The 27,796-nt window shown below is 40.5% G+C and overlaps 1 protein-coding gene across 1 annotated transcript in view; it reads right to left on the bottom strand.

The window, feature by feature from the left end:
* Positions 1-27,796, bottom strand: part of LOC125007270 (metabotropic glutamate receptor 4-like) — a 172,640-nt gene that overhangs the window by 28,890 nt on the left and 115,954 nt on the right. The window contains exons 4-6 of the mRNA XM_047583978.1: positions 12,164-12,299; positions 11,802-11,956; positions 11,366-11,506 (exon numbers count right to left, since the gene is read on the bottom strand). Of these exons, the coding sequence (XP_047439934.1) occupies positions 11,366-11,506; positions 11,802-11,956; positions 12,164-12,299 (432 nt within the window). The remainder of the gene's footprint in view (positions 1-11,365; positions 11,507-11,801; positions 11,957-12,163; positions 12,300-27,796) is intronic.

The raw sequence follows: 27,796 nt of genomic DNA on the forward strand, positions 1-27,796 counted from the left end.
ATATAAATAAATAAATAACTGAAAAGGTAGGTGAGAACAAAGTTCAACTGATCTGAACCCTGTGTCAATGTGGAGGTACAGACTAATGAGATCCACTGATGCAGTTGATATGATGCAAACGTAAGGAATAAAATAGCCCACGGCTTGGAGCGTTGGACCAGATGGTACAATGACTTCCATTTACCCATATGTACAAATGGCATACATGACACATGTGAGGTGTTAAATATACAAGAGGGTAATCTGCGACACCCACAAGTGACCAACTGTGGGCAACAAAGTGATGAATGAAAGCACTTTACTTTTATTCCCAATCGTTTGCAAGTATTTTGAACGCGCATTTAATGGCAACTGAATCATGTCATGATGTTTTCTATTCACCGTCAGTAGCAGTGAATAGTAGTCAGAGCCGACCAACACACCTGCAGATTAACCCTCTTACACTGAGGGATTAAAAAAAAATAAATAGTGAATGAAAATGTTTTACTGTCTGAATGGAAACATTCAGCTTTATCAACGGCACGCTGAAAGAGCTGTTGTATCATGGTTATGCGGTTGTCCTCACTGTTAACGCTTTGAACAGGTGGATGCTTATTCCATAACACTTTCTAACAGTCGTTTATCATGCGACATCTGTCCTTGAAGGGTTCAAGCTATTTTCAATGGGCTCTTCAGTCTGAAAGAGGGCTAACCCCCGAATCAGCAGAGGTCTGTCAGCCATATTTCGTCTGCCACATCGTCGGCTCGTCGCCGCAGACCAGAGGCGTTTTAATGTCCCCGATTATCTTTTGAGCTTTTGGAATGCATGAATTATTGTTGGAGGTTACGGCTCAGTAATTAAGGGCCACAGGGCCTTGATTGGACAGAGATTGTCACAGTTTGGCCGCCATGCTTGTGCCGTGGGGAATCCTGTAGGAGAAGAGTGGGTGTGACAGTGATATTTCTCCTGCAGGCTTGGCAGGCCACCCACAGTAACTTTGTATTGTCTCTTGTCCATAAACCGTTTCCCTTTTTCCCTGCGTCTCTCTCTGTAGCTCCCTGCTCATTGGCATTTTGGCACTCTCACACACACTTTTCCATGCTGGTGTTTTCCTTTCAGAAAAAGCCATTTAGATTAAGCTGAGCAGAAACTAAGTGTGGGTGGTGTCTTCATCTGAGGTAGCACACAAGACATGTTTTTGACAGTGAGTGTGGGCTTAAGACTTTTGACCTTTTTTCCAGCTTCTGACTGGCCTCGGGCCATCCAGGCTTTTTCTGGACTGTCTTTTAGGCTAATCTCAGCCTGCTGCTGTGTGTCCAATTATGTCTTTCCAGTATCTACGAATTTATCTTTGCATCTTATCCGATGTGAATTTCCCGCTAAGTCATCAAAACATGTATATTTAGGGATGTGACAATTATTCATGTGTCTGATTAATCTGCGTAATATGTTTTAATTAAATGGATGTCCATTTAGACTATGTGGGATCATAAAATAGCATAAAATGCCCCATTATATGACAGAAAACAGAGAGAAATACCAGGAAACTAATAGAGCTGGGAAGCCAAAATTACCAAATAATTTTTAATGTTGTTAAATCTAAACTGAAAATGTGCCATTAGGTCAGCTGACTATTAATGTCATGTCTACATTAGGGCAAACAGACTAGTATTTTATATTATCTGAAATTTTGTATATTCATGCTACACAACATAATTTTTCAGTCAAAGTTTAGTATTTGATTTTATGGTATTTTATGTAAAGACAATTGCAAATCAGTCCACTGTAACTAATTAATATCACTTCTGCATGCTGGGGAGAGAGGGGCTCAAGATTCCACCCTATCCCTAATCTGTCCTTGGGAAAGACACTTAACCCACCTTGGACCCAGTGTGAACTCGACTGGTGTATGACTGCGAGTTAGTGATGTTTGGTTGTGGCTGGGCAGATGTGACTACTGAGGTAGTTTATTGTTCTCATAGTGTTTATCTGCAGAGTTGAAAGTTTAAACTCCCACGGGCATTTGCATATGTCAGACTGTCACAGCATGTGTCCTGCAGTTATTTCCTGTCCCACCTGCCCAAAGCATGTGCCAGCTGGACACTGACTGTAGTCCTTGTGGTGTGTTGAAGTGCAACCACTTTGTCCAAACATGGCTATTCAGACTTAATACCCTGTAGTACTTTGGTATTTTGGTTTAGTCCATACCTTCATAGACTTTAAATGATTGAAAGCCCCAGTTAAACTTCGAAGGTGACTGTCAGTGCAGCTAACAGGTCAGGAGTGCCCCAAGGCTCTATACTTGGCCCTCTTTTGTTTTTTTCTATTTTCTCTCTACTTACATCGTCTTGGATCAATTCTCGGAAAGTGCTTTATAAATGAAGATTGGTTGATTAATTAACAATCAACATGTTAAATCTGTCTTTTATTTTTATGGATAAATATAACCCATATCAGAATATGAGTTTTCAACTATTATAGACAAAATAAAAATACCACTGCATGCAATATGATAGCAACTTAAGGATCAAAGGGTCACTGGTTCGCTTTCCCTCACATCCATGACTGAGGCGCCTTGAGCAAGCACTTAACCCCCTGCTGTTCCCCAGGCGCTGCACAGGTAGCAGTTCACTGCTTCGAGTCTGCACACCACTGTGTGAATGAATGGATGAGTCAAATGCAGTAAAAATCAACGCCAAACTGTGTCAATCATGGCGAACCCTGACCACCCTCTCCACCATATAATAGACAGACAACGGAGCACCTTCTCCAAGAGACTTAGACAACTCAGTTGTCTCAAAGAACGCTGCAGGAAATATTTCCTGCCTCAAACCATCCACCTGTTCAATTCCTCTTCTGTTGTGATGGCTGACATGCTGGACATTGTTTTTTTTTGTGTTCACTTATTTCAATTAACTTATTTCAACTTGCAACTGCAAGATTTCCCAGTTTTATCTATCTGGAACAGACTCCCAAATGATGTAAAATCAGAAGGTAATGATCGTTGTTTGAGGAAGAGACTGAAAACAGATATTCTGAGTAATAAAATAATCTGAATGTTTTTTAATGAATAAGATTATGGCCGTATGTGTATATAGAAATATAATGTATGTGTGTGATGTAAATGTAATTGTGTAAATGTGTGTATGTATGTCCTAGAGTCGTGGTGAAAATAGATTAAACTCCACCACCATCAGATGGTGTATATGATGGGGTATATGTATATAACGTCTATCACCGGATAAAGCCCGCCCAAAAGATTTGATTGGCGTGGTGGCTCTTTGCCAGAACATAATCAGTTCCCAGTGTAGGGGTTCCAGACTCTCTGCCATAAAACATTTGTGGGCAGGAAGTTTGGTTCAGCTCCCAGGCTTAAAAAAAACAAGTCTAACTACGCTAAATAATCACAATTTGATATTTTACTCAAATGCTTTTACCCTGTTCTATATTCAATTCAGATTTACCGTACAAAAGAAAATCCTCTGGTACCGGGCTGGCAAGACGTCAAAAATATCCCCCGTCTCTCTCACAATGCATGCTGGGAAAGCCTCCAGCCACCCTGCAACCCTGTTCAGGATAAGCGGTTTAAAAATAAATAAATAAATAAACTGAAAAAATATGGTTGGATAGAAATGCACATGCTTGCTTTATCTGCATTGCTTTGTTTCTGTTTGTGCGCATTAATGACGTGGGAGAGCAGCAGGAAACCGAGTCTATGAGACGGCTCCCCCCTTCGCCCACCCCTCCTTCTCTTATTAATCAATGTCAGTTTTACATCTCCTTCATTCGCGGAAAAATGACAAGTTTCACTTTTCTTCTCCAGTCACTTGTGCCCTACTTATCCTTTGATCACACTAAGCAGCCTAACCCTCTCAGGACACTGATAATTCTGCAGCATGCCCCATGAGTCTTTCTCGCAGCTGCCTCAGGGACGCTGCAGAGCTCTCCACCGGCGGAGAGACGCCACAAGTGTCACACTTTAGCCTCAAATTCTGCGAGTCTCTCGGTCCCAGTGAAGCAGAGCTGATACGGAAGCTGAAAACTGAAATGTGTGTAATGAGCGAGTTGAGTGACAGAAGAGCTACTTATGGCGTTATACAGGTGAGCATTTGATGTCAAGAGGATTTAACTCTTGCACAGAGCAATTTAAAAGGATCAAATATTTTGAGTGCACAAACATTTACACAACTTCCACTCACGGTTAACTTTATTACATTATTATTTAGCTGTCTGTGTTTGCAGAATTTCGCAGCTCTTTATCTCATATCAATTTATTCAAGACCATGAAAAATACCTTCTCCTATTTCTAATTTTACACTAATTCATTTCTAAATCAAGCAAACAGGCTTCTATTTTGTAGCAGACTATCTTTTTTTTTCTTTGTTAAAGATTAGCCCTAGTGCGATCCAGTGTCTCTCTTATTGTCAACAAATCCCATAAAAAAAGAGCAAACCCAACAATGAAGTGATTTTGCTAACAAGTCCTACACTGCCTCCATTAGAGCTCCATTGTTTTCTTTTTAAAAAATAAAAAACTATTAAAACACGTTAATGAGCCAAGCTGTTGCTCTTTGTAACCTTTCCCTTTATTATGATAAACACTGCAGTTGTAATTGCTGAAAAGTACATTCTCAAGCTGTTTCAGAAAATAATTTATGCCTTTTTAAAATCTATGCACCTCTGAGTTGTTTTAAAGATCTGCATCTTGAGCTGGAACGAATGGGCCGAGGAGAGAGCACGAAGCTCTGAGTTAACTGTTGTTTTGGTCCTCGTGGGATTTTCTGACATTAGGAAATAGAAACAGAATGTCACCGACCCTATCCGTCATCAGATTCTATTAAATTAGCACTGGTTAACTTTTCTGTTATTCTACAGACTAACGCGGATCCTTGTAAATATTCCAGTAGACTCCTACAAATCCACAACACTTACTCAGCAGCAGAACAGTGTGTTCAGTGTTATCCAGTGTGCTGATGAGACAACAAACAGTTGCACCATGGCTGGAGCTTTGTGGGGAGCTCGCTGGTGTTCTTGCCAGCATTCACGCTGGCAGGTAACTAGGGGTCACCGTAAACCAATCACAAGACAAACTCTTCAATCAGTCTTATCTTACCGGCACGAGTATCTCTTCAGAACGCCTAGCATTCGGATTTACTCCCTGTGGACACAACAGCAGCTGCTGGTTTTGCAGTGCACCACTTCAGTTAAAATTGTACTTCATCTTTGGTGTATTTAGTGAGTCTCTAACGTTTTAAAACTCCAAAAACACTTGGACTAATTCAAAAAAGTGCAGCAAAGCTGTGGTCTTGTTATCCTTCAACACCGGTGCGTTTGTGTGTTTGTGTGAATACGAGCTTTTACTTTTCGGAAATTCCCCATTCACAGGGAAACGTACCAACATAATACAGGGAATAGGTTGGGGGTTAGCTGCTCAAGGTCAGTAACCTGAAAAATAAACTCGGCTGCTCTAACTAGGGCAATCTAATACCAGCATCAGTCAATATCAAAGTCTTAAGAGTTTAAGCCTCAGGAAGATTCATATTGCCAGATCCACAGGAAGACGTTTCAAAATATTAACTGATTTTAATCCGTTAATATAACATACAATGCTGAAATGCACCATTCTTGTTTATAAGTAATGATTAGATGCAACTCTTATACCCCTTTCACATCGAAAATACTTTTTCAGATCCGCCTTTGCTGTGCTTTCACATTGCCAGAAGTCCCGGGTCTGACCTCCCGCCGTCAGAGCTGCGTGCCTGTTTTCTCCCCCCTCTCATACTTCATCGTTTGATGAAAAAATTGACAAAACTCTCTGCCCCTCAGAGATTGGTCTCTTATGAGAGTAGACCAAAGCTTTTCTTTGAAAAGCCACTTTTTTCAGTTTCCAACCTTTATTTGGGTCATCAAGAAACAATAACAACTGCAGCATTTTAAATAGTGTATGAAGTAAATACATGTATATTAAATTTATATACGGTACATCCACTTATCCAAATCAGCAAAAGGGCCTAAAGCCATGTGACTCTATCCTCCACCTACCAATGCAGGTGCTGTATGGACTCGTTTCTAAAAAAAGTTGCCTGGTAAGTTGTTCCATGCGCTACGCTTGTTCCTGGAGTTTTGACCTCTTCATATTTCTTTCTCTCCTCCGTGCACCTTGGAAGTAGATGAAGTTGTGCCAGAAATACAACTTCTCTTCTTCCAGTCTGTACAGCAGGTTTGTTTGTTGTGGTGTCAAATAAACAAGCATTGAGATTCTACAGAGTTTTCGGTCTCTGCAGTGGGGTACTTCTCGTTTATCATTATACTTCATTACAGACATCAGTGAAGCACGAGTGTGACTGATGACCGCTCCCACAATTATATACAAATAGATGGCAACAGGACATAGTTTATACTGGAATAGTTGTGTTTTGTGCGACTTCAAGTTGATTTGAATTGTTGTGCACAGTAGTGGCCCATGCATGTACAATTTTCTTCACTGCGGATGCAATTAAGTTTTATAATAATATATTAATACATCTGTTTATGAAATATGAAGAGTAGCAATAAATCAATAAAGCTGATTGGAAAACCATTTAAGATACAATATAAAGAGATGAGAGTATCCGTGAGTGGGTTAATTTGGGATTTAACTACATAAATACGCTTGAAAGCACATATTGCCATAAAGTGGTCCTTCCTTCTCAGCGACTGGTCTATTACAGCCAGAGACATTAAATATGAGCATGGTAGAAATGGCACAGTAAACATCTGACAGGTTAAAACAAAAATCTCCCCAGCTCGTATTATCTCTATTATCTCATACCACTCTGTGCGCTATATTGCAGGGCCATTAGTGATGCATTCAGCGTTACGAGACAAGGCACTCTTGTCTTAAAGCTGTGAGCGTCGCCCAGTAAATCCTACCTTCTCTGCGCTCTGAATATGATTATTTTTGACATTGTAATTTATGTCATTATTAAATTGTATTGCTTAATAGTGAGATTTTTCAGGTAATGGCCACAAAACAGGCTCATAAAGTCAAAGTAAAAAGACTATTGAGGAAAGTGAAATTACCTGTAGCGTCACAGCAGCTGACATGAGCCGATATAATGTACATTGCTCTTAAAAACAGTTTTATGTCACCCTCTCCACTGAGCTGTACAGGCATAATGCTGTGAAATTAATGTTCCCACACAGTTGTTTCTTCTTCGGTAAAGTCTTGGTTGATGTTAAACTTCAGTTCAAAAGTGTTGAGTTCACTGGATCTCGATGCATGAAAGCAAGGCAGGTCTAATGCGGGCTACAATGGAACATGAATCTAATTCACTGCTTTCGCCAATCTCTACCCTAAGTAGCTAGCCCATTAATTTAAAATTTCAAAACTTGGGGCCGGTTGTTAAAAATACCCTTAAGATATGGTTCCAATTCAGGAAACATTTTCACCTCAATCAGGCAATCGTGCTTCTTCCCCTGGTACGAAACAACATCTTTCCCCCATCCCAAACTGACACTGCTTTCGATGCATGGCACAGAAATGGGTTGGCGTTCTTCAAACACCTTTTTGTAGATGGCACATTTGCTTCTTTTGACTTACTGCAGAAAGACAATAATATTCCTAAGAGCCAGATATCTGCATGTCCCAGTGGGAGGAGGAGGGTATCCAAGATTTACCAAATGTTACAAGACTTCAACCCACCATCATGGGAAGGTACCAAGTTGGCGTGGGAAGATGACATAGGCAGATCTGACGAGATATGGTAAGATAGTTTGAAACGTATAAGCATGCATAAGGCATGGTCTTATTCAGTTTAAAGTTGTGCATCGTCTGCACTATTCAAATGAGAAGCTGTCCAGAATATACCCTGAGGATAACCCCGAATGTCCAAGATGTAATCACATTCCAGCTACAGTGGGTGTAATGTTTTAGTTGTGCAGATCTGTGAACAGCTTCTGGAAAAACATCTTTGAAGCTATATCTCTATAAGTGGTGTCAATGTAGACCCTAATCCACTAATTGCAATCTTTGGAACGACACCCTCTGGTGAAAATTTTACTACTCTACAGTCCAGTGCCATAGCTTTTGTAACACGAATTCTTATGCAATGGAAGTCGGCAAGATCCTTCTCATTTAAACACTGGGTTAGGGAGATGCTCTCTATGATTCTACTGGAGAAGCTGAAGTAAAGTCGCAGCAGACGCAAGGATAGATTTATTCAAACCCGGACCCCCTTCATAGAGTTTGTTGAGAACTTATCTTTCATTTGATGTCACTCTACCACACTAAACTTTACACATGACCAGCTGGATCTGTATGTGTAGTTAAAGGTGTCCCTGTCATGTATTCATTATGCAATACACTTTGCAGGGTTGATTTGTTGTCATATGTTCGCTGTTCTGTAACCTGGAAAATGTATATAAATGAAGCTCTCAAAAAAAAAGTGTCACTGAGAAAAAAAACAAAACACAAAACACTATCACTATTCACTTTTTTTTTGTTACTGAATGACATCCAGCAATTGATATTTATGATCCTGTGTGTATGATATGATACAGTATATGCATAGTTCACGCATCAACAAACGCTGCTGTGTAAGAAACTCAGTTAAGTGCTGACTCAGATGTTGCCTAGAATCTCTTTTTGATGTCTTTCTTTCTCAAAATGATGCAGTGCCGTATATGAAACTCAGCTCGGTCACTGATGTGTAGATTACCAATGAGTAAAGGTGTCCCATGGACGGACCGTAAGAACACTGACACGGTATAGTCTTGTTTTAAAATAAGTCAGAGTGGAGACTGGCGTAGATTATGAAAAAACCCACCTGGCTCTGGGGCCGCATGGCGGCTCAGTGGATAGTGACCTCACAGTGAGGCGCTAGTTACTTTAATGCCCTTTCATTTCTGGGAGTTTTTGCATCCTTTCTGCCTAAAGACGCATCATTTAGTGGTAGAACACTTAAGTTGCCCTCAAGTGTGAATGTGAGAGTGCGTGATTTTCTGACTAATGATGTGCTGGTTGAGTCTTCTGTCCCTCCTCCTCATTGCTTCACTCCAACTGTGTTATGGAGCATAATATATGGTTCCCATTTATTAATGTGCTGCACATTTCTGTGTTCTGAGGTCAGCGTTCTTAACACGACTTTATTTATTTGGAAGACTAGAGCAGACTAGAGTGTATTAAACTAGAATGATATGATAAAATTCAGCTTCATATGTGTGCAAAAATCTAGGTCCGTGTCACACACACATATATATATACTTAAAAAAAAACTGAATAGATAATACAAATACAAAACTGTTGTATGTATACCGATCCATCATAACATTATGACCACCTGTCTACTACTGTGTAGGTCTCCCTTGTGTCTTCAAAACAGTTGTGACACATCTGTGGCTGTCCTGTGGTTTCTGACAACATTGTGTTGTTAGTGGGGGGCCTATGGGTCCTGTGGGTTGAGGGGAGGGGCCTCTGTGGACGAGGCTTGTTCCAGGGCATCAAACAGATACTTGATCAGTTTGGGATCTAGTGAATTTGGAGGCCAGGTCAACACCTTGTACTCTTCTCCATGTTCTTTTGAATTGTTCCTAAACCGTTTTTGTTTGTGTGTCTGTGTCAGGCTGCATCCTAAGTGTGATTGTCATGGGATGGGGGTGCCTGGCCTGGTCTAGGTGGGTGGTACATTTCATGAAATCGACATGAATGCCAGGTCCAAAATTTCCCAGTAGAACACGGGTCTTCAATGATTTTCAGGCCGAGGAAGCCAAACGGAACAGTAGTTGGCTGATGGGAGTGAGCAAAATGAGTGATGTTGGATTCGTGTTAATGTGTATTTAGAGAAATTTAAATTTTGAGGGGGAAAAAAAAGTCTAAAAAATATTAATCAACCAAAGATTTTGCAGCCCTAAAGCAGTACCTCTGCGGACCCCCTAGGGGCCACGGACCCCCTGTTGAATACCTATTCAGTTGAACTTTGTTTTATCACAAGATGGTCAATGAATTGTACTTCTTCTGTCGTGGTTTTAATGTTGTGGCTGATCGGTGTGCCTTTCTTCCTTTGTCTTTGCTAAATATGTATTCAGCTGGCCTCATCACTGGGTGAACAAACATTAGCAACTGCAGATAAAAAAGTGTAGTCTGTGATATAAGACAGAGGTCTATGATTTCACCATCTGCTGTAAAGGTCCAATTACCATACTTTAAAGTCTGTCTTCCATGCCACTTAGAGCTGGTTGATTTTAAGTGGCTCTGGATTAAATCAAATCTGCGAATGTTACACAACATATGACCGAGACGAAGCACTGAACTTGCTGCAGCTCCAGTCTGCAGACAGCGTCCTGCAGACTCCTGCGCCAATTAACTTTATTTACATCCGCGGAAATAAATTCCCAGCATCAGTAGCTGTGCCGTAGTTATTAATTAACTTTGCTTGTGAAGTGTGTATTCGTGTAAATGTCAACTGAGGTTATTGTTTGCAGTTTCAAACTTGGGCGGCTCTCATGGGAGGACTTAGCCCTGACAGTTGGAGACAGCCGCGAGCGTTAACTCTTGAGAAACAAACAAAAAAATACTGTACGCTTGGTGCTCGGCATCAGGCGGCAGACAGCCAGCAGCCAACTGGTGACAGCTTACAAAGTGCATTTCAACTTGATCAGTCTATTTACTACTGTAGTGTTTTGAGTTAATTTAGCTGCTGATTAATGTGATTGATTGTTTCGCTATTATTAAAACTACTGTAGCCACGCTAGGCCATGCCGTAATATTGTTGGAAATATGATGAAGGCCTCCCCGAGAAATGTTTTATCATTGAACACAGCGGCACCAGATTTATGCCATAACTGTAATGAGTTTGTCTTTGATTTAATACTCACTCATCGCTCATTTGTGGGGTTATTCAAACCTCTCCTATCTTGACCACTATTAATTGAGCAAACAAGCTCCTTTCAGGTAATTAAAACAGAACATTATTTAGATCTGGGTTTCCCCAGATATGATGAATATTGCACTGGTGAATATATCATGATGATTTTTTCCAACAAGACGTGTTGTTCCGTCCGCAGCTGTGTGAAATACAGCTCTGAGCCTTTGGCCACGCAGCCGGGCTAAGCCATTCACTTGTTATAGCCGCGAGGGTAAACACACTAGACTCAGCAGAAATAAAGTGCAGCAATGAAATGAGCTGTGAGATGAACTGTGATCTTGAATGCTGAATGTATGGCTGTGCCACTTTTAATAAGGTGGGCAGTGCAGTCAAAACACTATCACCGTGAGCCAAATGTGTCACCTCCCCGGAGACACGGGAAGAAGAATGTTTTTAAAGTTGGTTAAAAGTTGAAACAAAAAGAAACACAGTGAGTGTTTTTTTTTTCTTTCCCTCCCCCTCTCAACAGGAGAATATCTTACTTGTGCACTTTTTGAGCCCGGACCCTTTCTTCACGGCATGACGGCTGAGTTTGCAGTTGAAGTTGTTCTCCCAGAACTCAGCGAACCAGATATTCCTTCTGTTGTTTTCCAGCGTTCGGCTGATGAAGTAACGATCAAACCCTAGACAGATCAATGGGGCCGCTGTCATTGACACAGTCATCGTCAGTGTAAACAACAGACTTGGTACAGTACAGTACGTGAGGCATGGCTTTGACTTGAGTATTCAGTTTACTTAATTCATTCAAATTTTTTCCATTTTGACTGGATTGTAATTTTTACATCTCTGATGATCAAATGACTGCGGGAAAGCATTTCAAAGAGCAGCAAAAGACAAAAACAGATACAGCCCTGCCTCTCATCAGGAGTATGTGAAATATGGGAGCTCTGATGTTTGCACAATGCCCATCTCTGTTACCTTTGATGGATTGGCGTTTGGGCAAAATGGTGACCGCTCCCTCCGCCATCTCCTCCTGCTGCACAACCGGAGAGATCTTTGAGCCCCAGCTGTCTGAGCCCACCCAGATGAAATGACCTGTCTGGTTGGCCTTTTTCGCTGCATGCAGGAGCCGCCTGCAGAGGTGAGGAAACAGATGTTGCCACGGATAAGGTCAGCATCCCAAACCAGCTCCACTTTGATTCTGCTTTGCAATTCATTACACAGCGGTTTGACAGAGGTGGACGTAAACGTCTGACTTCCCACCTGCTCCTCTGTTCTCTGCTGCAGCCGTGCTTTTCTAATCTCCAAAGAAGTTTTATGTGGCTACTATCAGACCTTACCTGATATCGTCTTCGTTGGCAAAAATGATGACGACTCTTGCGTTTGGGTTTTCTCTGAGCCGTCGGATGATCTTGTCATACTCTCCCAGCTTGGCCTCTCGGGGAATCTTGACTGACTGGGAGATGCACACGCCACCTGCATGAAGTCATTTTCAGATGTTTTAACGCTCAATCTGCCGATTAGTGCCGTCAGTGTGTCAGATCATCAAATCATGGCTATGCAGAAAAGCCAAAAATGAAACTGACATGAGATTATATAGTACATCAAATGCTGCTTTGACAAACATGTTCCTCTCTACATTATGGTGGTTTCATTGGTCTCATTTGGAACACATTTCTCTCTTCTTTATGGTGGACAGGGGATGGTGTGACTGTGTAGCATATATTATACGACAAACACCTTTATAGTCATAGATTCAGTGGATGATTTTATTTAGGAGCTACACTCGCCTTTGTTTCTATTGCTCTCTTTCAATATGCGTACTAAGATCACAATATGTTTGCATGTAGTATTTATTGCCTTCAAACACATTTTGTGTTAAAAAGGAAGCTTATGTGTTATACACTCACCGACCACTTTGTTAGGTACACCTTTCTAGATCCCCTTTTGCCTTCAGAACTAATTCTTCGTGGGATACTTTCAACAAGGTGTCAGAAACATAAAGGGATGGACATGGTCAGCAACAACACTCAGGTAGGCTGCAGCATTTAAACCATCCTCAGTTTGTACCAAAGGGCCCAAGGTGTGCCAAGAAACCATTATACCATCACCAGCCTGAACCGTTGATACAAGGCAGGATGGATCCATGCTTTCAGGCATACACTCGCTTTGGCCTAAACAACTAGGCCAAATTCCAACCCTGCCATTTGGATGCCGCAGATTAAATCGACACTCATCAGACCAGGCTACATTTTTCCAATCTTCCATTGTCCTTCTATTCTTCTTCTATTGTATTGCGAGCTGTAGTCTCAGTTTCCTGTTCTTAGCTGACAGGAGTGGCACCCGGTGTGGTCTTCTGCTGCTGTAGCCCATCTTCTTCATGGTTGGACGTGTTGTGTGTTCAGAGATGGTATTTTACATTCCTTGGTTGTAACAAGTGGTTATTTGAGTTACTGTTGCCTTTCTATCATCTCCAACCAGTCTGCCCATTCTCCACTGACCTCTCACATTAACAAGGCATTTTCATCCAAACAACTGCTGCTCACTGGATATTTTCTCTTTTTTGGACCATTCTCTGTAAACCCTAGAGATGGTTGATGATCAGCAGTTTCTGAAATACTCAGACCAGCCCGTCTGGCACCAACAACAATACCATGTTCAATGTCACTTAAATTCCCTTTCTTCCAAATTATGATGCTCAGTTTGAACTTCAGCAAGTTGTCTTGATAACCTCTACATGCCTAAATGCATTGAATTACAGCCATGTGATTGGCTGATTAGCTATTTGCGTTAACAACCAATTGAACAGGTGTACCTAATAAAGTGGCAAGCAAGTGTATGTCGTATATGTTACTTCCTGTTAGCTCATTTTATTTTCACTGTAAACAAGCGTGCCGTTTATGTGTTTCGATGCTGGAGCCAGCTTTCTTTATGCATTAATATGTTCGATGGTCAAGGCCTTTGTGTGGATCTTGGTGTTGGGTTTGGCCACAGTGCTTAGTAACACAGTACATGAAGAGCATTTATGAGATTCATTCATTTCTCTACATTTGACAAGAAGGTTATGCTGCTCCTGTGCCTGGTGTATTGCAATAAAGAGCTGATGGATTGTTATAGGAAGTTACCTACCGTGCAACGGAGATTAAGGAAAAACTACACGCACACACACATACAAAGTGACAAAACGCTTTGGAAAAAACTAAACAAAGCAAAACAAAACACTGAAATGTACATTGTGCCACCAAAGCAAGTTTCCCTGCACTCTCTCCGACAGGATTTCTTAGGTGAGATTTAGAGAGGCTCGGAGTGGTACGTTTGTCTGAGCAGTTGTTTCAGAGGCTCCGGAAGCTCTGAGGACAGCAGGGACACTGCTAAAACATGCCTTTTAAAACACGTCTTTGAACATACTGCACACAGATAAATACTCCACCTATCACACTGTTGCTCACAGTGAGGGGGATTAAGTATTTAAGGCTTTGGCAGGCAAGCGGAGGTAACATCAGCGTGAGTAGGCTGTAGGAAATTACTGAGCAATTAATTAAAGTTACACATTCCTCACAACTGGCTGAGTCATGTGTTCATTCAACACCTACACGCCTAAACTGACACACAAATATCGCATGGCAAAAATAAAATAATTAAGAATGGCTTTACCAGGCCTGTCTGGTAGGAGAGATATCGTATCTCGGCGGTATCTTTCTGGCTACAGAAGCGGCAGAAAAATAAAAGAGCAAAAGTCTAGACTCCCTCTGTCGCAGAGCTCAATGAGTGGGCGGCTAAATCTGTCCTGATTACCAAGAAAGTTTGGAAGTCTGAGACAGGACTTCCTGTGTTGAACAGGACTGTCTCAATCTCGGAACACTTGTCACTGAGCCTCGTTAAGTTTGAGAAGGTCAGGAAATTTCTCAGACACGCAGAGATTTCAAATTTTACTAGCCAAAAATCAGCACCGATTTTCCACTGACAGACAAGTTTTGGTTTCTGAGAAAGGTTCCCAACACAACCCACCATTTCTCTTTCCCCGCACAACTTAGTGTACACCGAGATTGTGTTGCCATCTCTTTCCTCTTAGCATCGGTTTTGATAAAACATTTGGAAAAAAGATAACTGCAATAGAAGCAAGGCAGCAGGATATCCAGACCCTTCACCGCCGCCACCGAGCACAAAAGCTTTTAAAGTGTGACCCTCGTCGGTGCCTCGTCATTTTGTTGTCACTACATCAACAGAAGGAGAAGACACTATATAGTGCTGTCCTTTAATTTGAGCTGTGCAGGCATGTTCGGTTTTCAGAAGGGTTCTTGTTTGCTTCCCCTTGCGAGGCGTTACAGAGCTCCAATAAAAAGGCTTTTACTTCATCCTGAAAATTGAACAATAAATTTCAGACCCACTGAATCAGTTCTCACACCAAGAGGGACGCACTGCACCACCACTTTTTCACACAGTTTGAAACTTTTGCTCGCTGTCGTGCTCACTGCATGTAAATGGTGGAGCGTCCTTTGTTGTGTTTTGAGCCGTGCTTTTAAGTGAAGTGCTGAGAAAAAAAAAACAACAGCAAGGATTTGTGGATTGTTAATCTTAAAATATATAGCTAGTAAAGTTTTGTAATTGTACAAGAGTTCCTCCCATGAAACGGGATATTCCCACTAAAAATGTGACTGCGACATAGCCTTCAGGGAAGTCCAAAGGTCACCTATCCACAAACCTTTCGGTTCAGTCTGGAGTTACTACGTTTAAAAGTCATTACGCCAGGTAAAGACAATTACCACCAAATGTCTCCCTCCAGGGAATTGATAAGGTTAGATTGTGTCTTATTGTGTCGGTAGTAAGAGATGTTGACAGCAAAATAAGTTTAAAGGACAAACAGATGATAGCAACTGAGGCATTTGTGAAGAAGTATATCCTTAATTACTGTATGCTTATTATTCCTTAGCTTAATAAAATTATGTTTTTTGTTAGCTTAATTGCCTACCCAATTGCTCACCCATTATATTTATTACTGATATTGTAACATCAAGTCAAAAAATAACTTGGGCCATAGGTCTTCAACAGGGGGTCAGCGACCCTTAGCTGGTCCGCAGAGGTACTGCAGGGGGGCCGCAAAATCTTTAGTTGGTTAAACATTTTTTATTCTTTTTTTTTTTTTTTTTTTTTAAATTTTCCCCCACAAATTTAAATTTCTCTAAATACACATTAATATGAATCCAACATATTTTATAAATAGAAGCAGAAGGTCCCTACTTAATCTCTCCTTCAGTTTGAAGTCTTTGGCCTGAAAAACTTTGAAGACCCATGACTTAGGCAATTATACTATTAAGCTAACGATATATCCGATAATATGTTGCTCTGATTGGCTGCAGGATTTTTTTTTTTTCTCAATATCATGCCTCATTATAAAAATCCAGATGGTTTGTTTCGCTATCTGGAGAAGCTAGTGATTGAAATTGATGTTTGCGCGCCTATTTGCTTCCGAACCTTAACAAACGTAAAAAAGATGGAGAAGAAAATGACTTGAGAGAATCAAATTGCAGAGATTGTTTGAGGTACCTGAGACAGATTCTCAAGTCCCAACTCTTTTGTAGCAGCCTATACATGAAGTGTTTATCATCACTGTGTAGTATAGTTTGAGGATCAAATCAAATCAGACTTTATTTATATAGCACAAGATAAATGCGACAAAACCAAGAACACTCCACCCTCCGCATGTACACACACAGACACATATGAGAACACAGGCACACACACTCACACTCATATGCACACTAAAAGTTGTTAATGAGACACGGCACGGCACTGAGGCTTGAGGTAAAGAGGACGCTATCTTTTGGAGGAGCTCTTGCACGGGATGGTGGTAGTTTTTGAACCTCAGAAACATTGAACAGTTTGTCAGGTCTAATGATGGCAAAATCATTAGTTTTCTACACCCGATACGCGCCAGTACAGCTCTAAAACAGTGGCATACAGAACAAGTTGCACCGTGTTGCCATTGGAAACGGTTTAAGAACGGGGAAGAAGAATTGGTTCTGGTATTTTAATGTTAGTAGGGGCTATCAAAAATGTCAGCGAAGATCAGTGCACCAGCTTTTCTTGGTAGAGAACAAGCCAGGAAGTTAACACTCTCCCTCCTGCTATTTAAAGTGAAGTTTTATTTAATCTGTCGCCCCTTCATCTGTGGGAAACAGCTGTCCCTGACCACACGAATCCCTGACACAATCACTAATGTGCGGAGTAATCCAGAGGAGAAAGGGGTTCATGGAGAGCGCTGCGCATTTGATCCCAGAAGTGATGTGTGATACCCCCAAAAAATCCCACTTTAAACCATCTTCACGCTTCAGATCATCTTTTAGTTCGTGGCAGACTGCTGCAGGGATTGTGCATCTTGACTGCAGTCATGAGAGCGTTTCATCACTTCAGCCATTTGTGTGTGATGACCCACTTGTCTGCTTGACTCGAACAGGCCCCATTTTCGGTCATTTTAGGTCTTCACTTGAATGGATGGGTTGCAGAAAAATGAGAAGCATTCGAATCATGCATCACTGCCACAGAAGAGGATTATCGCAGGGTTATCTCAACAATGTCGTTCACCGAAATTAAAGGAAACTAACAGTGACAAGTAGCTGCTGCAGTGTTGGGCCAGCCACAGTCGCGCAGTCCATCTTTGTCACAATTCCTAAACCGCCCACCCCCCCTCTTATTTTTAAGTTATTTATAATGAGATGCCTTCCAGATAAAGTCTGACATGTACACACGCACTTTATGTAGGATCAACACGAACGCATAAATCCTCAAGACGTCTACAAACAATGCACATTTCTGTATTTGAATTATGTGAACGCCTTTTATTTGACGATCGCAAATCAAATTATGTCACAGCAGCGCAAAGTATACGCGACACTTTGTTTGCTTCGTGAGCGAATAAACCGAGAATTAGATTTAGGCTGCAGAGAGAAGACATTTATAAAGAGAGGAGGACGTGCGAAACTGTCAAAATGTGAATTGATTTATGTTTTGAACGGCGTAAACCCGTCATTATCCGGATTTGAGTCAGTTAGTCAATCAGGCAGTGGAGCAGTTTATTTCTCCTTATAGTACATGATCCCCAGTGAAGCACTTTTTAATATAGCTTTGCAAGCGCAGAGGCTGGATGCACACCATGCGATATTTGCTATGTTGTACGCCCATAATTCTGACTTTCCACATTATGAACAGACACGCCACATCTTTCATCTCTGTGACTGTATTTTAAAAGGCGCCTCCTCTGTGCATCTTGCATTGCACATGACCAGAGTACAAAGACAGAAAGGCGTAAAAATGCCAACTATAATAAACCTATCCAATCAAAGCCAATATCCTAATGATAAAATGAAGTCATAATCAAGGATCAGGCTACCAAAAACAAGTTTAGCGAGGTTTGCTTAAGTTTTATGGGTTGTTTCTCCTCTAAGCAGTCTCTTTAGTAGTAGATATTTTTCTTGGTTTTTAAAGGTATCGTGTTGGCAGAGAGACCTGCTGCTACACATAAAATGAGGCGAGATCCTTCACTACTTGGACACTACAATAAAAACCAAATTCATGAGACTCAATGACGTACTTAATAACGTACTTTTAGCCAAGCACAAAAACACAAGTCAGTTTTGGTGAACTAAAAACTAGTGAAAGAACAGGGATAACTCTCGCAGACGTGCAGATGGTATCTATAGTAGGGTCTCATTCATAAAACCTGAATGGGGACACTGTATTTTGCTTGTGATTTCTCAATTTTCAGTGTTGTTGAAATCATAAAATAATAATTTGATCATGTCAAATGAACATCTAGAATCAATGACAGTGTATAATCCAACATCTAACTTAATTTCCTCATATCCTAAACAATCGTGTGGAAAGACACATCCTGTGAATATGGAAAAGATTGTTTGTTTGAGAAGGGTCAAATAATTGGCATGCATCAAGCAGAGAAAACGTCTAATTGGGTTAAGAACTGTCCAACACATAATTAAAAAATGTTTCCTCTTTGAGGAAGAAATGCGGTCGGAAAAAAATCTAAATTGATTGTAATTATTTGTTGAAATCAAATACAATGCAAAGGGAACTCAAGGGACTGATCAGCTGTGTAGTCTTAAGAAAACCACTTATCAGTGAGGCTAACCAGGAAAAAGGCTTCAGTTTGTTAGGGAGCATAAAGATTGGACTCTGGAGCAATGGAAGAAGGTCATGTGCTGGGGGAATCAGGGTAAGAAGAGAGGCAGATGAAGTGATGCTCCATCATATCTAGTGTCTATTGTACCAACCTGTGGGAGTAGTGCTATGATCTGGGGGTTGCTGCAGCTGGTCAGGTCTAGATTCAGAAACGTTATGCCCAAAGAATGAGGTCAACTGACTACCTGAATATACTGAAAGACCAGGTTATTCCATCAATGGATTTTTTCTTCCATGATGACACATATTCCAAGGTGACAATGCCAGGATTCATCGAGCTAAAATTATTAAAGAGTGGTTCAGGGAGCATGAGATTGGCCACCAGAGAGTCCAGACCTTAACCCCACTGAGAATCTTTGGGACACGCTGGAGAAGGCTTCGCTCAGTGGTCAGACTCTCCCATCATCAATACAAGACCTTGGAATGGGAACAGCGAATGGGTGCTGTAATCAAAGCTAAAGGCAGTCCAACGAAATACCTTCTGTGTGTTACACAGTGACCTACATGGCTTTAGCTCTTTGTATTCTAATACTATTCTATTCTAGTTAGATAGAATAGAACAGATAGACAGAAAAATACTTTATTGATCCCTGAGGGGATCTTCTATTATAATAGAAGAGTCCTGGCCTGCATTTTAGGAACAAACTCCCACATGAGCTGACAAAGACTTTCTACTGAAACAGACATTCTACACTGGCAACACCCCCCTTTCTCGTGTCTTTCTGGCTCTAATTTGAGGTAAAGCATACTGTAATTTCCTGCTTTGGTAAGAACTTGTAAAAACAGTGGTGAGCCCTCTAATCTTACGGCAGTCCTATAAAAAAAACAACAACTGCTTTTTAATTCCGCTGCAAATGACAACAAATCTGCACTGTGCTCTCATTTGAATACTTTATGTGAAAAGCTCTTTGTCAGTGAGTGAAGTTATTCCATGAAAATAACACACACAGGAGAAGACACAGATGCTCTCACGGTGAATGTAAATAGAGGTAAATAACCAATAATGATCAAGTAACCACCATAAATAAGTAAGGGAGTCCAGGACTGAATTCAGAGCTTAAAACTTTAGTCTACAATGACATTTAAAGGGATATATGTGAAGACATGTGAACTATTCACTATATTAATGTTCTGGGGAGCTGCAGTAAGATTCCTCAAATGAAATGTGAAATGCGGAGAAGTTCAGAAAAGTTCACGGAGGAGTTTAAGTACTGAACTGTCAACATATTCAAAGAGGAAATCCAGATCCTGAGAAACAGAGCTTGATGCTAGGAGATAACTTTGCGTGTGATGTCTTTACCTTCCCGCCGAATTTACAATACAAAGACTAATGTTCTAGGTTTGCTGTGGGCTGGCTTTCTGTCAGGAGCTTGTTTTTGTGGATATGTGAGGGGATTTGAAATAATCTCTTTGCAAATGATTGCCTTTTCTTGCCAAGTGTGCACTAGTGTACAGCTTTAACTTCATCTCCCGTGTGTGTTTGTGTGTGCGCGCACACACGAGATAAAAATTAGGGGATCAGATTTCTCACTGCAAGCCCAACCAGTGTGGTTTGTTGTGTACTGTAGCGTGTTATAATGTGACCACACTCAGTTCATGTTCAATTAAACCAATGAAATACAATAGTATTAGTTCTGAAAATGCAATTTGTTGTTTTTCTGCTCCGCTGAGTTTCCTAATTGTACATCTTGCCTCTGTTATTTGTTCGCCACACGTGTCTTTTTGTGCGTTTAGCCTGTGGAGCTGCTCAAGGAAGAAATTAACACATGAACACATTTCCTTTTTTCTTTTCCTTACACATACTTGTGACTTTAAAGGGCTTTGTCAATTGTTGTGTGCCGTTAAGCGTGCAAAGTTGACTGAACTCAGACGTCGGCTTGAAATATTGTGTTAAATCGAGTGAGAGCACATATACCATTCAAAATACCAGCCATGCACAAATTGAAATAACCACTTTCATTTTAGTCGATGATGTGTGAACTCTGTAAAAGGATAGGTACATACATATATATATATATACACACACAATCTACAATACATTATGGTGAATAAGAATAATGTGCTATTTCCACATGTGTGTGCGCACATATTTAAAATAATATATCAGACGGCTGTTTTTATTTGGCTCTGGTGATAGAGTCTGTGTCAGAGTTGAGCTGCAGCTACTTTGAAAAACACTACAACCCAGAAAAAATAAACTAAAAATCAATTTAGGATTTAGTCATTTTTACCTCTGCCAGGAAAGTCTGTTTGTTTTGTTTTTTTGTCAGGGGTTATTATTATTTACAGATTTCAATGAAACTTGTTGGAGACTTCTGCTAAAGGCCAGACAGCAAGTAATTTGTTTCTGGTGAAAATCAGGATGCAGGGACAAAACCAGGAAATCTTTGAATGAGACCTCTTATTACATGAACCGTCTCACCATTTTCCTGAGGATAACCTTGGTACTTCTGTGACAATGAATCTGTGTTATGTGCGCTCATAGATGAACATGGTATCATTTGACCTATTAAAGCTGCAATAAGCATTTTCTTTATTATCAGTTCTATGATCTTGCAAATGTTCTCAAGCTTACGGAGTGTTTCGCAGTCCGTGACAGCCTGATGTCGTATATTAGCTTATGAGCGAGACATTACGTCATCGCAACACATTATGTGGTTATGACATGTTAGGACAACGTATCTATCTTTAACCTAAACCTGACCTAGGTTGATCAGCAGTGCATGCAACATGGCTGTATACAGTGTAAATATGGAAAGCGGAGCAGCTCCTCAAAAGTGAAACCAAAGCAAGTAGAGCTCCCCCTGGTGTCTGGCTGCGGTACAGGTCATAGGCTCCACCCCCTCCATGTTAGCGGCTGGGCTAAATTAAAACACGAAAGTGCCCATCAAATGAGTTTTTTTCCAAGGATGGTTTGGGCCATTGTATGTGGTTGACGCACATTCAAGTGTAGAAACGCTATAGAAACAGGATGTGACATCAGGAAGAAAAATTGCTATGTAACATATCAGCTTAATGGGGCTCCCATTAATAAATCTAAATCTAATCTAATGAAGACTATAAGTTGCCATGCCAACCACTCTGTGAAGCAGCCCCGTGGGGCTGTGGAAGTTGTAAACAAATAATTAAATAGATAATTACAGTGTAAAATCCAACATTTCCTTATAACTGGTGGAAGTAGAGCAGAGATGTACCCTGTATACTCGGGGAAAATAGTGTCAGTTTAGGCAGTGCAAGAAAGTGGGGAAGCGTTATCCACATTTATATACAGCCTATGGGCGAAACACTGAACCCTGAGTTGCCCTCAGTGCCTGGGACTGGTGTGAATGTGTGTGCTAGTGGGAGGGAATGGGTGGTTGTGTCACTGTGACTGTACAGCACATAGAGTACCAAAAGGTAGAAAGGTGCTTCATAATATATTAGAATTTATTTAAATGCAGGATGTGGTGTACTATTTATACACAATTCCATTAGAGTATGTTATATTTGATCCATTGGTGTAAGAATATTGATTCTAGCCACTTAAAAGTTGATGCACTGTCCAGGTTTATTACCAAAGATATCAAAAATAGAAACCATTAAGCTTCTAGGAGAGAACCTTTTTTATTTGCTGCTTTTACATACATCATAGGGGTTGGTGATTCTTTTCTGCGCCAGACTACTTCATTTTAGTGAATTAAAGCCGCTCTGAGACTTGGTTAAAAAAAAAAAAAAAAAGAAAACTATTATCTCCTGGATTTGCTGAAGCACAAAGGAGAGAGGATAAGTGGCTTCACACCTTTTCATATGTCAGTGTGAAAATTGTTGAAGGCTTCAAGAACAGTGGATGTTTTCAGTTTCGGGTTTTGCCTCTTATTAGATGACTTGCAAGCCATCCGAAATGAATTCACAAGTCACTGTGAGTGCAATCAGGTGGCATTAGCGACGTTGGTTAAACCATTTTCCAGTTTCTGCAACTTTTTCAGCCTCAAAGTCGCGTCCTACGACATCTTCCTATTTTCAAAAATAACAACACAAAGCCACTGCTTAACATGTATTATTTAAGTCCTAGTGGTCCAGTTCAACAGAGAAATCTAATTATGCAGAGGCTTTTTTTCATTGACTACACCTAGCTGCTCGTTGCCCAGTCAAACACAAGCAGCCGCACCTGTGATGCTAAGATGCGCGCCATAGTGTTTCCTGCGTCTGGGTTTTTAGACACATTTGGCCTAAAGAAATGTATTAGATGTCAGTTCATAAGGCTTTTTCTAACAACATGTAATCATAAGGTAGTGCGAGTTCAGACAGTTCCCCACATCCCCAAAAATAAATGTATTATTAAAAGTTAAAAGTGCCACATTTCCATTTTGTTTTGAGGTAGCGTTCCACTGCAGTCTGCACTAAAATGTCAAAATATAAATCAAACGTTGAATTCCTTTGTTTCCTTTTCCTTAATGCTACATTGGCAAACAATAAAACACAGCGCTGCCTCCATCCAGGGTGCTTGGATGAATGGCATATGTGACAAATCAAGTCAGTCGCAGCACAGACAGAAAGCACTGGAAAACTGCTTTCTGTCTGACTTTCTCGGAAACTGAAATTTATAATCGGCTGCATTAACAGACAAATGATAGAGGAAGTGATTATTAAGCGATTACGGAGGAAGTTTAGGATGAACTAAAAAGACCATATTCTTTTATGAGTGGAACGGGGCCGTGATGGAGGAGTCAAAACCTGTCTACTTGAAATTTTGACCTTTAGTTAGTATCGCCTCCATCAACCTAATCACCATAATGTTTTTCAACACCAGAGCACAGTGTCAGAATGAATCATCCCTCAACGTTTGAGCAACGTTGGATGGAGGTGGTGCCTGCCATATCATATTTTGGTTTAGAAAAAAAAAAATAGAATTACTGCCTTGCGGTATGTTGCCTCCACCAGCCAGTCAAGTTGGAGTCCATAGACTCACAGACGTAGTGAAGGGATGTCATGAATTGTTTTTAAGTTATTTTTTTGACACAATGGAAGTTATCACTGAATTAAATTGTATGAGTCCAGCCAAATAGGTTTTACCTAAACAAATTGTGACTGAATTGAGACTGTGGTGGATCACTGGAGGAACAGAAAGCACCAAATTCTCTTTTTGTGAACAACAACAAACATCTACAGCAGTCCGATAGAAGTAAAAGGTACACTGCAATCCGCTAAAAAAAGAAGAAAAGGACACGGCAGTGACCCCCCCAACTCTATAAAACTCTTACAGGACATGAGAGACCATGTTTGTAACAAGAAATGCAAATAAAAATAGAGAGATTACAGCAGTTCATTGATCTTATCTGCCGTTGTTTGCCAGGCTAGAATGTAAGCACCAAATTCTCATCAGATCATCCTTCCCCTATTCTATCCATTCTATTCTATTCTATTCTATTCTATTCTATTCTATTCTATTCTATTCTATTCTATTCTATTCTATTTGCGTCAGGTTCTTAAAAAAAATCCCCCTTCTTCTATTCACAAGTATGGGGAAATATGATGCCTCCAGTCACGATAGTGCAGGCAGAAAAAAATTAAATAAAAAATAAATTACAGAACCTTCCATCAGACCAACGTAGTCGGCACTTTTAATCACAGATATACCATTAACAGATGGATCGACGCAGGCCTTTCACTACAATCCCTCCCTCAAAGTCCAAAGGGGAAAAAAATACACGGCCGCATAATAGCTTCTATTTTATTTTCCACCTCTCCTCTTAAGTAAGGGCAGCAGTTTCAATCAAAACAATTGACTTCTGCCTGACCTCTTCCTTATGACTTAAGTCCAGAAAGGCCTCGGGCAGAGCTGATTCCACACGCTGTGCTGCCCTAAGAACAAGAGTGCTTCAGACTGTAGCCTACCTAATTGACTTTGTAATGGTGTCATAGTTCACTGCCACCAAATTGACTGCATTTTCAAGCATGCTTTGGCAACAGCAGTGATATCCTGAAAAATTACAGTGCAGTGCAATGCCTTCCAATGCAAATCACCCCTAATACCAAGGGGAAGAACAGAACAGGGGCAATCTTAAACGTTTCATATTATTGTCATTACTTAGAAATGTAGTCTATATGAAAAAATATAATATATATATAAACAAAGTAAAGCAAAGAGGTCAAATGACGACATATGTAGCGCATTCATACCCATTCATCATCATTATGCAATAATGGGTTGTACAGACAAGTTGATTAGGCTGTTAGTCAACTTCACTGCTGTTCCATGATGTTTTGATTTGTGTAGTCACTGTCACTGACACAACATGGACCTTTCAAGAAGACAGATGAGAAGCCTAGTGGGTCATTGCGGCAAACTAGCAGCGGTTCATCAATGTGTGGATACAAAAGCACAACTGCAGTGCACGCTGATCTGAAAAGGCACCCGCTGATGCTAACAGAGGAACGGCAGCGACAGTAACGGCTGCATCCTCTTGACCGTCCTACGTTGCAGCCTGTTTTTATACAGGCTACTCATATCCGCAGCTTGCGGGTCCTTTCTATTCTCAGAATACATATTCACGACAAGAATATAGGTTTCATTGTTACTTTCTGCTGTTTTCTTATTAGTGACGTAACCAGCAACAAGTCGGTATTGACTCGACTTTTTTCACATATATTCATATTCATATTAAAGATCTGAAGTCATGCAACTCTTTTAACTCCCGTCAAGTTCACGTCAGCTCTACAGAGAACTTTAGTGCCTTTCACCTTATTGTTTTGGTGAGAAATGATCCAAACATAAAGTTTTTTGATCGATTCTCAATTTATTAGTTTGGTTTTCCGCATCCACATCTTACGGCACACAGACAATGCTAACAACTAACTACAAAACACAGCAGAACATTTAGTATTAGAAGTCGAACCTGGATGGAAACATGCCTCCAAATGAATGGCGGTGTTGCACCATATTGGCTGTTGCTACAAAGGTCAGCTTTGTGAGACTAGAAAACAGTAAGTCAAAAATTCAGCTTCCTGGAAGTCAGAAGATTTTTTAACTAAATGCTGCTTTGACTACTTATGAAAATATTCAAAATCAGCATGTGTTACAGTGGTAGTAATCAGCATTTTTTAAGCTCTCATTACTTTTATTCGAAAGTGACAGCGTCAGACGACAGTCCTGTTCCTGTTAATTCTGTCTGGACACCCTGGGAGTCCTCCAGAGACTCTGTGTTTTTCACACCTCTGACCTGTCCTCTGCAAAAAGGCACCGCTGCTTACCTTCAAAAGACGTTAATTAAAAAGAGACATAAAAACACGCCGCCATATGGAGGAGGCTGCCGAACAGCAGGCTCCCACTGTTTAGGAATTTCACTTTACTGCTCTCCTCTGTGTTTTTGTGTAGAGGAGGTCATGTGGAGTGACAGGCTGACAATGATTAGGTAATAGGTCTTCACAGGCCGCTGGTGCTTTATAAATGTGCTCTATTGGATCGCACATGGCTCACTCACAAATTTGGCAACACTGGTTTGTCTGTCCTGCCTTGTCAAATTGTCTCCTCACTGAAGAGAAGAACAAATTGTTGTTTCATTGAAAAGGACTTCTCGTAGAATGAATTTGGAATATATTTGCCACAGCAGTTCATGCTTAATATTTTACTGGCGCTATTGTGAGAGGTGCTGTGAGCGGGGAAGAACCTGCAATAGCACAGAAAACCTCTTGTGAGAGAAACGCTAAGCCTCCAGAAATGATACACAGCTGCTCAGGAGTATTTCTCCTCCATAATTGACATGCCACAAGCATAATTTCCCATCATTAGATGGACCTGATGCCTGGGAGCACACAAGCTTCCAAGGAGGAAAATGCATGCCCTTAAGCTGCCAGGCCTGAGAGATAACAGAGCGGCAGAATCACAACTGCAGAGATATGAACAAATATGTGGTCGACAAACAAGCCTTCCTTGCCCGTTCATTATACAGGGTGGTAGAAATCAAATCAAGCATTCTGTTTTATATAATATATGCAGACCTGGAGAAATATTGTAGTAAAAACTGAAAAAAAAGTGGTGAAACCCTAGAATTACTGCCTTGAAGTTGTACTACTTTATTAAATAGTCAAGTTGAGCTTTATATCCATGTCTGCCTAGACTCGTGTAATATAGGCAGAGAATTTAATGAAAGGTATTAAGTGTGTTCAAGTGTCTTTGGCCAATTGAAATTTAACATTGTACTAATTCCAACATCATCGATAAATACTCAGACACTAGGGGTTCGGAGGACTGGTAGAGATCTTTGTCAGAAGGCGCAACAACAATGACATGAAGCTCAATAGCTTCAAAATCAATAAGTTTGTCGTGATCTGCCAGAAGAACAGGGAGCACTCTGTCCATCTCAAGACTGAATGTGAAGAGAGTGTAATCTTGTTAGATAACTGTGTTATGCTTTTTGTTTCTTTCACAATAAATATAAAAATTCTTGAGTTATGGCAAACATAATGTTTTGTACAGTCACAATCACCTTTGACCACAAAAGTCTAATCAGATCTAAATGAAGGTTTATGACAAACATAAGTCCCATCCGCATAAAAAACTATTTGATTATCGTCAGAGATTGTTGTATATTTTCTGTTATTTTTAGGTTATATCATTATATAACTTAAGTATCTTTCATACCTTACACTATTTCTATGCGATGAAGGTATTTGACACTGATTAATAACGTACCTCTCTATCTACTGTATCTAGTGGTTGTTTCTGGGTAACCCAAACCCTAACCCTAACCCTAACCCTAGGAAACCCTCATACCGTATGTTTCCCACCTAGCTCTTCTCAT

Source organism: Mugil cephalus, chromosome 4 (assembly GCF_022458985.1).
Source record: "Mugil cephalus isolate CIBA_MC_2020 chromosome 4, CIBA_Mcephalus_1.1, whole genome shotgun sequence".
In the NCBI taxonomy this organism is placed as follows: Eukaryota; Metazoa; Chordata; class Actinopteri; order Mugiliformes; family Mugilidae; genus Mugil; species Mugil cephalus.